The sequence below is a fragment of the Syngnathoides biaculeatus genome, chromosome 1 (genome assembly GCF_019802595.1).
Source record: "Syngnathoides biaculeatus isolate LvHL_M chromosome 1, ASM1980259v1, whole genome shotgun sequence".
Taxonomy (NCBI): Eukaryota; Metazoa; Chordata; class Actinopteri; order Syngnathiformes; family Syngnathidae; genus Syngnathoides; species Syngnathoides biaculeatus.
The window spans coordinates 7,755,469-7,766,884 of NC_084640.1; the positions used below are offsets into that span (position 1 = coordinate 7,755,469).

At 41.5% G+C, this 11,416-nt stretch overlaps 1 protein-coding gene across 1 annotated transcript in view; it reads right to left on the reverse strand.

Annotated features, from left to right (window-relative positions):
• Positions 1 to 7,951, reverse strand: part of cdk6 (cyclin dependent kinase 6) — a 32,935-nt gene extending 24,984 nt beyond the window's left edge. The window contains exons 1-3 of the mRNA XM_061812590.1: positions 7,302 to 7,951; positions 6,171 to 6,514; positions 863 to 998 (exon numbers count right to left, since the gene is read on the reverse strand). Of these exons, the coding sequence (XP_061668574.1) occupies positions 863 to 998; positions 6,171 to 6,394 (360 nt within the window). The 5' untranslated portion in view covers positions 6,395 to 6,514; positions 7,302 to 7,951. The remainder of the gene's footprint in view (positions 1 to 862; positions 999 to 6,170; positions 6,515 to 7,301) is intronic.
• Between the last annotated feature and the right edge of the window lie 3,465 nt (positions 7,952 to 11,416).

Below are 11,416 nucleotides of genomic sequence, written 5' to 3' on the forward strand. Positions count from 1 at the left end.
ATGTTCACAAGTAAACTTGGCCCTGGGGTGGAAAAAAATGACAGATACTCTAGCTTCCCCAAGTTCTCCATTTCAAAACTGACACAAACTCAGAGGCCCAAAAATTGAGCTAAAACTCTCCCCCGTATTGTACATGTTAAATCCCGGGACCTGGGGGTGAAACACGATTAAGAGATCTTGAAAAAAAGGGAGGTTTGTGGGAAAGAGTAAAATAAAAGAAGGCAGTCACAGAGGAAGGGTTAATGGCGCGTCCAGTTCCGACCTTTGGGCAAATTGTAAGTGAATACCCAGTGGATTTTTATCAAACGTTCTGGAGGAACCAATGAAGGGACTTCCTTCAGCTCATTATCACTGTTAACTATAACTGTTACAATCAAATGTAAAACTTTTGTGTGAAAATCAAAAACAATTACATTTTACTGCTTCATTTGCACCCTTGTTTTCTGTGGACAGACTTGAGTCTTGCAAAGAGAAGAGACGGTATAAAGAGGGAGCCATTAATTTGCAGTCCATTTCCCAGATGGACTGGCCTTTAAAAACACCCTGGTAGCTCTGCTATAGCAGAGACCTGCAGTCTGCCCTCATTGGCTTTGGTCAAAAAAAGCTTAGTCAGTACCAACAGTCATGACTGTGGTCATGGAAGCCACAGAGGATTAGCAAATATCTAAAATCTAAAATAGAAACTGAAGTAATAACTCGAGATGAAACTTGCCTTCATTTAACTTTAGTGGTTTGGTATATATAAAATACAATAGGCAAAGCAAGCAAATACAAACTGTAGAACCAATAACATAAAATAATAAAATAAAATAAATTGATTCTCAACTCTTAAAGTTGCAGATTAGCAGTCACCGGTCATTACCTTGATGGTTTCTGGCGGTACGCCGGGGTCAGGGGCTTTCTCTAGGTAGGTGGTCAGGTCTTGATCCACATGCTCAAAGACCAGGGTGAGTTTGGTTTCACGGTTAGTCCGAGACACTGTACACACATCAAAGAGCCTGGAAACGCGGGAAAAGGAGCACTTAATACAACTAATTGTGCTTGGCATACAAAAAGGACTTACAACTAGTACATTTTAAACCATTATGTTAGACATCACACATGATGTATACAAATCTTGTTTACTTGGCATCCAAAGAATTAACTCCCCAAATGCTTCTTGCTTTTTCTTTGGTGTTTTTTTGGGTGGTCACCACATAGGGTACCCAGTGATGACAAAGACAAAAACTGGAAACCAGAAGTGGAACTTGCTGCAATATAGGAAAGAGTCTGGCTGCTCAAAAGGCACAGTATTGCTATGCTAACATCTTCCTGTTCCATCTCCACGTATGTGCATATCAGTAGGAGGGCAAATAATATTACTTTCTTTAGTGTTATAGTGTGAAGGTTTTTTTTTTAAAAAACATAGTATTAACAAAAATTATAATTTCTTGAAAGTCAACTGGTGTGACCCAGCAGCTTGTGTTGTTTGGAGGTCGGGCTGTACGGCAATATTTTGTGAATAAATGCACGACACAGTTTCCTTCTTCGTCATTCAGAACTTGAGCTATGAACTTTCACAAAATGATGTTGAAAGAAGATAAAGAAAAATTGTGACAAAAACAAAAGCAGTTACTGGCAGTGTTATGACTTGGATAACAGTAACAGCTTGCATGTGGAAATTTCAAAGCAGTACAAAGTGAACCAGGTTTTATTGCACCAATCCATGATAGAGAGACCATCGATAGCATTTTATAGTTCTATTCCTCCCCCACATTTTAAATGCATTTACACTTAAAACTTCTTCTATTCCTTTCAGCTTGTCCCGATTCGGGGTCGCCACAGCATGTCATCTTTTTCCATCTAAGCCTATCTCGTGCATCTTCCTCACTAACACCCACAGTCTTCATGTCCTCCCTCACCACATCCATCAACCTTTTCTTTGGTCTCCCTCTCGCTCTTTTGCCTGGCAGCTCCATCCTCAGCACCCTTCGACCAATACACTCACTCTCTCGCCTCTGGACATGTCCAAACCATCGATGTCTGCTCTCTCTCACCTTGTCTCCAAAACAACCAACTTTGGCTGTCCCTCTAATGACCTCATTTCTAATTCTATCAAACCTGCTCACTCCAAGCGAGAACCTCAATATCTTCATTTTTGCTACCTCAAGTTCTGCTTCCTGTTGTTTCTTCAGTGCCACCGTCTCTAATCCGTACACCATTTAAACAGATAAACGACAGACAAAAATCACAAGCATAGAAATACAATAAAAATGATAAAATATAGATAGAAATGAATGCCCATATTATAGTGTCCTTGTACATAAAGTTACATGTATGTACCTTTAAGAGGGAAAGCCGGGTGGCATGCAACATTGGCAAAGTGGCATGTGACTGTCAGCCAAGAGCTGTGGGAGGGTTCTCGCTATTTTACTGTCCTCCTGGATTTCAATAACCTTTTGAAAAGGGCTCTCCTTCCCCACATGGGAGGGCATTAACCCACAAAAAAAACCTCCACCATGAACAGTGGAAGCATGATTTTTGAACTGCGGTATACCGTCTTCTCATGTGGACAAAGGAACATAAAGTGCCCGGACTAGAACTTAATATGGTTGTGCCAAACTAGGCAACAAGCAAAAGACAACAAACCAGATTATGTCAGCAGACCTGCAAAAGCAGGCTTTGGTGAAAAGCTAAAAAAAAAAAATGCAGTGTGTCCTCTTCAAAGAACTGGGAAACACAAGCAGCATTCCTTCGGCAGCACTATGACAACTCTTGATGCTCATTGGCATGTTTAAAGGAGCTGCGGCAAGGGCATCATCTTCCATCGCAATAGTACGGGAGACTCACGGAACCATAATAGAAACCCAGTGGCCATGAGATGCGTTGACACTGTTTGGTTCCTGGCATTAAATGACCCCATAAAGTATGTCTGGTATAGTCTTTTCAAAACAATGTCAAATATTATTTCAGTACAAGTGAATGACTAAATATTACATTGCAGACAGTTAAACATGACAGGGACTACTTTTTGTTAATCTGTCTTTATCGATTGATGAAATGAATAATTTTTTTAATTTTGCTTTTAGTCCGCCATCGAGGCTTCACGTCTGTGCCAACTGTATTGTAGGAAGAGGACTTGGAAACGCTCGAGCCAGTAGTGTGAATGAGAGGTGGTTCGTTCAAGGTATTAGTACGATGTGTGATGTCCAAGAATAAATGCCCCTCTCCTCTTGAATCGTTGAGGTTAAACGCCTCTCACAGCTCGATTGTCGGCCTACAATGGGGGCTCTCAGCAAACACTGAACATATGGAATGAATAATGGAGCTCATTACCAACATACAGGGGGTTGCCGGGACTCTCACAGAAGGTCCACAATGCGCCCTTCCCGGTTTGATCTGTTTTATTATACTGTTTGGCCAAATTAGTGGGTCCCTTCAGCAATTCAAAGAGCTTCAAATAACTGTAATATAGAATTGAAACTCCTGCTTCCAAACTGGCAGATTTTACACTAAATCGAACTGAGATTAGAACTTTGATTATATTTCCATTGTGAGTGCGTTAAGACGAATCCATTATCCATCATTATTCATTGACACAATAAGGAATTATTGTTAGAGGCAAGAATGTGAATGCGTGTTTGTTGAGGGCTTCCGTGGCCAGATACAGGAACTGACTGGCAATTGAATTGAAAAGTGAAACAAAAAATGGCCCCAGTAAGAACTTGACAATGGAATTAATAAAAACCTACCAGTGGTGAAACATTTGCCAAATGGAAGTAGAAATTTGAAACACACAGTGACGCCAAAAACGATTCATATCTCGGTCAAACTTTGACTTGGTGTTTTCCTTTTACCTGGTAGACACACATTACTGGAAATTGACTACTATAATAATGTGAGAAGGATTGTAAAGATGTCGTATTTAGTGACTACTGAACGACAAATTCAAAATATGTTCATATTCCGTCAATAGAGGCGTGTCAAATGGTCTAGATGTATCGTTTTTTAGAACGTTTTAGAGCAGGATTTCACAAAATTCTACCAGTTCAGTTTTCATTGGATTGCTGTCGCGGAGTAAAACATTGCAAGCTCATTGGTCATCAAGTTGGCACACAGTTGCTTCCCAGGTAATAATTTCTAATTTGTATCGCAAACTGGTTATCTTTGGCTAGCCCTACTCCAGATTATGCTTAACATTACCAGGATCCTTTACATATTATTGTTATTTTCCAAATGTACAAATCACTAATAATGTTCAATATTTCACAATTTGTCTTCCATTGAGAAGATTCCAATTCAATAAATACAAATTCACTTTAACAACAAATTTGGCCAGAATACGAACATCTCAGTTCTGACAGCAATTTTTTGTTTACATTTAAATCTATACAACATGCATTGCATGCATGAATCCAAACTGGGACGCGATGGTGAAATGTCCACTGTACAGCGGTCTCCTACAACTGGACTGCAAGCCGGTACTGGTCCGTCGGACATTTTGCTACTGGGCCGTACAAAGGGGAATAAGTTTTTTTAAAAAGTCATTCTAAAGTATCAGGTTCATCTGCAATTCGTCTATACTTTATACGCAAACGCAAAAAAAAAAAAAAAAAAAAAAACGCTTGCAACTGTCAAGTGATATGCTAGTTAAAAAAAAAGTAAGCCCACAACCTACCAAAAATGTGTAACAAAATGCATAGCTAAATTAGCTACAAGTGATGCTTCACCCTGTGTTAACAATCATAGATGTACTGTTGGGATACACAATGCACTCCATCTTCATTGTTACGCGTCAAATAATCTCAAACTATGGACATTCTCAGTCTTTTTCCGACTCTTTCCTGCTGGCCCCCATCACGTCAACTTATTTCTACACAGAATAACTGCGTGTAACTGCAGTAACATTAATCTGTGAGGGAAAATTATCCTTTCAAGGCAGAGATAATGCTTCAACCTTTTCTTTAAATGATCAAACTATTCACGTAATAGCATTATTCGTTGCACCCTTACTTGCTTCCGTTGCCAACACCCTATATAGTCTGTGAAGCAGGTTTTCTGCAATGACAGCGACAAAATTACACAGTAGACTGGATTTAAACAACACACTTCTGCTGTCGTCTCCCATTACCCTCAGGGGGCACCGGGTTGTTGAAATGATAGAAGCGCAGCGCTTCCACTAATCACAAAAACTCCGTTCAGAAAACTGATGTGTTGTTGTTTTTTTTTTTAAATAATTTGTTTCTATGTTGTTTCATGAAAATATTGTGAAACTGAACTGATACTGCCACTTCCCATTGAAATAAATGGCAATGCCATTAATCTGTTACAGTGTCTCACCCCCCATTTTTTTTAAATAAATAAAATAGTACTCAATACTCATTAGTACTACATATTTTGAAAACAGTCAATAAACATTTGAATCCAATTTAAAGTCAAAAGCATCATAATTAATTCATTGTGATTGCGCGTCACCTTCTTGTGTGTGCCGTAGCCACCTGAGGGCAGTGTAATAAAGACATGAAATGTAAATGAGAGAGGAGTTTACAACTTCTCAGTAAGCATCAGTAATAATAATTTTCACAGAGGATTAAAAATATATCTTCCCGAGTACTGTCCATCTACATGTGTTGCCCCAGTTTTTTTGTTTACATATAAGTTGGTTGAATAATTTTAACACTGTTACACTGACGCCATTTCTTAGCCTGCCTCTTGCCTTGTTCATTGTTTGTTCGCATTGAGAAAACAGGCCCTTCCTGAGGCAAATTTAAGTGGTTGTTGGAATGCATAATGTATAATTACCTTTTTATGTATAGTTTGACAGCAAACTTCAACTAGGATTGGTATTTCAAGTTTCATGGCTTTTTTTTTTTAAATGAAAAAAGAATTGTTCACTATTTGCCAACTGCTGCTTGCTCTGAAGTGAGTTAAGTTCACTGCCTCATACAGCGCTCCTATCTGTTTTGCTTGCAAGCCTAAGCCAAGAATTGTCAGAACAAAAGTTTGAGCTTGAAAAACCCGTGGGTCGGGTCACTCGTTATCACAATGAGTCGGAAATGACTGAATGATTCTGAACACATCCATGGTGAGCAGCACACATTAAATTGTACATACTAGAGGAAGTTTTGTCTTCCAATGCGTTTACTGTTTAGACCACATGCACATTAAACATTTTCTTCCCCCACACCTACCTGACAACATTAGGATGCTCAAAGGCTTCAAGCTGCCTCAGTACCGCCACCTCCCGGATGGTTGAGAGAGGCATGCCCTCTTCCTCCGTCTGGACACGAACCCGTTTTAGGGCTACAAATCGTCCCCCGTTCTTCAGATCTCTCGCCTTGTACACTTTTCCATAAGCGCCTTCTCCGATCTCGGCCACAGGCTCATACTGCGTACCAATCGCCTCTTTGTCCATTTTTGCTTATTTTCCCTCCTCGTCTCTCGTTGAAAATAGTGCGGGGATTCCCGGGGAGGCTGACGAGCCAGACTTTCTCACCAAGTCATAGTCACAGGAAAAAGTGGACACGTGCAATGCCTAAATGACAGACAGACACGGATGGAGGTAGACACCATCTTTGTCAGAGTTGGTCAAAATGTGCTCCAGGTAGCAATTACAGGACTGTCATCATGCTTAATTCCGACTATCACTACTGCAGCCTCGGCGTCTCCAAATTTCCACTCCTGCTCCTCTTACGCTTGACAATTTATCCTGGTAAAAGTAATTTAAAACACACAAAACATCACTTTAACGCCAGCGTTTTTATGCTAGCTCTCAGCTAAAGATATGGTGCGTTCAAAGACTCGAGATGCAAATGTTCCAAAACGTGGGCAGTCTTCGCTGCCTTATATGTTCAAGGAAATTGAGCATAATTTAAGAAGAAAATAAGATATGTGCCTTATAGGCTAACTCGTTGTTAGTGCTTTATGTAGTTTCTTCGCCTGTGTCCATTTTTACCTAACTTTGTTATGCGCTAAACGTTTGTCACTGAGGCCACACAAACGCAGCGACCACGTGTATGTCTCCTGGATGCATTGTCTAAACTTCAACAACTTAAAGTCTCTTTAAAACACTGAAAAAGTCAACCTTCGCATCTCGAGCCTTGAATTATCACCTTAAGAATTGCATTCCCGGTATTTGAACAACACTTACATTCTCAACAACAGCCGTGGCTATTTTAACACATTTTAATTGACTAAAAAAATAAAATAAACTCAAACGCGAAGTATAAATACTCCTTTTTGCGGGCTAAATGTATCTGGAGACCAGGGCAACATATACATACACTTTTGGTATCGCGTTTAAGGCAACTTTTAGTGTTTACCTCGTTTTATGTTGTCAACAATATGTCGCAACGTCGGCATGTCCGATAAAGTGAGGAGGCAGTAAAAAAAATAAAAACTGAAAAAATAAAATCAAACTGGTCGCTCAAATACATCCCAGTCCACTGTCCTCCATGCGGGGGCCACACAGGTAGTTTTTAGACGGTGCATGCTCTAACCCCCCATCCCTCAAACTGCACCAGCCCAGGCTAGCGCACTCAAGCGGGGGGAAGGAGAGGAGGAGGAGGAGGAGGTTGAGGGGGTGGCGGAGGAAGGTTGTTCGAAATCCATACACACAACTGAGGGAGGGGTGGTGGTGGTGGTGGGGGGGGGGCGCAAGACAAAGGCAAACGCGTGATACAAGCCCTCCAAAGCCACGCTCCTCTTTAGATTGCCCCTTTCTCTCTCCCTCTCGCCCCCTTTTTCTCTTCCATATATCCCCCAAACAGGCCCATGCAGCAGCAGCAGCCTCGCTCGGCCGTGTGAGCTCCGTCTCCGCCTGGCTTTCCCACGCCGGCTGAATGTGGCCTGACCCCCTTCAGAGAGGTTTGACACGGAGCGGGGACATTTCCGCATTCCTCACCGACTACAAAGGCACACCGCCTCCTCTTTGCACTCCCCTCGGCCTCCTCGCTGCTTTACCATTCATAGTGCTCCTCGCCGGCCCGTTTTGTCTCCCGTGTCGAACTCAGGAGCGCCGCAGGGGTCGGGGAGGGGAGAGTGGAGGTTTATTGGATGGACGGCCACACTATCTATCCCTCCTCGCGGCCATTGAGGAGATCCCGTGGCAACAATGAGCCAGCGGGGCGTGCAATGTGGCGAGCCCAACCTGGATGGTCCCCAAGGGGTCAGGTTCAAGGCCCCTGGGTTCGATCTGTGACATGGGGTCACTTATGCTCCGGTGGTCATTTGGACTACAGTACGTCATGCAACAGATCTAATTTAGCCATTACATGTGCTAGGATGGCAAACATACAGTCTACCAAAGGTGGCAAAAGTACTCAAAAATAATATTATAGTTGCACCATAATGAACAACATTAAAATACAGTAGCGTAATATGCATGTGTTCATTAAAAAAACAAAACTATTTATTTCTAAACAACCTTGTGCCTAAACCGTAACACTGTGCTTAAATATAAAAACAAGATAAAAAACTGTACCGTACTAACACAATTGAATTAAAACATGCTCCACATAAAAGTTGAATAAAAACCTTATCTAAATAACTGTTATAACACATTTAAAAGATTAAATGCAATAGTAAACTAAAACTTCAAGCTTATGCTACATGTACAATTCGAACATTTGAGGAATTGGAATCAATTCATTGATCAATCGATATTTCAATCATCAATCAGTTAGATAAGCAAAATCTCAAACATATTTTACTTTAACTTTCTCTATTTTGCCCCTCTTTGGTGACTGATTTTATTTTTACATTTTGACAAAATATGGACTGAATACAGACCCAGGGGTTGTGGGTTCGTATCCCACTGGGGCCCCCACTCCCTGAGAAGGGTTGCGTCAGGAAGGGCATCCGGGGTAAAAATTGTGCCAAACATATGTGCGTTCATCTGAGATGACACGCTGTGGCGACCCCGAAAGGGACAAGCCGAAAGAAGAAGGAAATGGACTGAATACAGGCAATGAGTACAAACTATATGATTCCTTGTAATTATGATCTTATAAAAAGAATATCATTTGATACAACGCAGTACAACATGATAGAAAAAACATGTAGAGTTGGTGACGTGATCTGTTAGTAATATGCTATTACTAACCTTTTGCTAACGCAGTTGTAAAAATCATAATTCCAGTAAATATCCATCCTTCCATTTTCTTAACTGCTTATCCTCACGAGGGTCATGGGAGTGCTGGAGCCTATCCCAGCTGTCAAAAGGCAGGAGGCAGGTACACCCTGAACTAGTTGCTAGCCGATCGCAGGGCACATGGAGACAAACAGCCACACTCACAATCACACCTAGGGGCAATTTAGAGTGTCCAATTAATGTTGCATGTTTTTGGGATGTAGGAGGAAATCGGAGTGCCCGGAGAAAACCCACGCAGGCACGGGGAGAACATGCAAACGCCACACAGGCGGGTCCGGGATCGAACCCCGGACCTCAGAACTGTGAGGCCAACGCTTTCCAGCTGCACCGCTGTGCCGCCCCAGTAAATATTTCCATGAAAAACTCATGTAGGGTATTACCATAAATATAAAACAAATGAAAAACAATCGGAACAGCAGTTGCTGAGCAGGAGTTCTTGTGCGGCATGATGCTGAATTCTTATACCATGTGGTGTTGTAACCTCGAAATGTCATGTATGCGCCATCGTAAACTGAAGACTCCCTGCATACATTGAGTGCTGTGTTATTTACTGTTATACTGTAAAACAGGTTTAAACTGTGCTTTATAGCTCTTTTGGTTTTATAGCAGATCACATGCTGCATTTAACATTGAGGAAGGAACAAAAACTGCTCACTTTCAAATGAACGAATAAACTGCCCGTTACAAAAACCCTTTTACAAACTGATGAAAAGTGTATGTCTGTCTACTGGTTATACCAAAGGTATTAATGACACTCAAAGGTCTGTTGTCAGGGCTGCCACTGAGGATTTGGGTCACCGTGAGAAAAATAGCCCTTTGAGCCTCACCATTTCAATGCTGCACATTTTAAATACCATTTTCCAGTGGAATCGCCATCAATATTCAGTATCATAAAGCTACTGGTGGACTACATAGCAGACTGCCATATTTCCATGAGTCTTGCCAATTTTGTTTTCTTTCTTGAACTCCAATATTTAGCTAAAAGTACTGCAATTCTGCACATGAAGTTCAGAAAAGCAGATTCAAAACTAAAATACAGAAATTGAACCGACACTGGCTCAGTCAGCCATGTGTACCAGTTCACTTCCAGTGACCTGAATTGTCCACATACAAAAAACCTTTCCATAAAGTGTATTGCTAGGAATATTCTGTTTAAATACAACCTGAAGAGAAAAAAGGAAGAAATAAAATAAATACAGACCCAGGGGTTGTGGGTTCGTATCCCACTGGGCCCCCCACTCCCTGAGAAGGGTTGCGTCAGGAAGGGCATCCGGGGTAAAAATTGTGCCAAACATATGTGCGTTCATCTGAGATGACACGCTGTGGCGACCCCGAAAGGGACAAGCCGAAAGAAGAAGGAAATGGACTGAATACAGGCAATGAGTACAAACTATATGATTCCTTGTAATTATGATCTTATAAAAAGAATATCATTTGATACAACGCAGTACAACATGATAGAAAAACATGTAGAGTTGGTGACGTGATCTGTTAGTAATATGCTATTACTAACCTTTTGCTAACACAGTTGTAAAAATCATAATTCCAGTAAATATCCATCCATCCATTTTCGGCACATAGAGAAAAATAGTCACAATCACACCTAAGGGGCAATTTAGAGTGTCCAATTAATGTTGCATGTTTTTGAAATGTGGGGGGAAACCGGAGTGCCCGGAGAAAACCCACGCAGGGACGGGGAGAACATGCAAACTCCACACAGGTGGGTCGTGGATTGAACCTGGGACCTCAGAACTGTGAAGCCGACTCTTCACCAGCTGATCCACCGTGCTGCCACCATAAATATTGAAGAAAAAAAAGTAACTCGCGAGATTAATAATGAAAAAAATATTCATATAAGATGAACTGTCACAATGCACTGTCATGATGTGAAGTAGGAGTCACTGATGGTGTAGTGGTACATACACCTGCCTTTGGTGTGGGCAGCGTGGGGTTGATTCCCGCTCAGTGAATGTGCTGATATCTGCCCTGCGACTGACTGGTGACCAGTTCAGGGTGTAGTCTGCCTTTCGCCCGGAGCTCTCTGGGATAGGCTCCAGTTTTCCCACAACCCTTGTGAGCATAAGCGGCTTGTGTAACGACATGACATGATGTGAAGTACATTCCGCCTTCCAAATTATGAAAACAATTGTTGGTCTCGACGTTTTTTTAAAAATTAGGTTTACTATGTAAACATGCATTCGTCAAATTAAGTCATTTAGAAAAAGGTGAAGTATATGTATTTTATCCCAGCCCCCCTAGTACCACAATCACAGGCTTGTAAGCCGC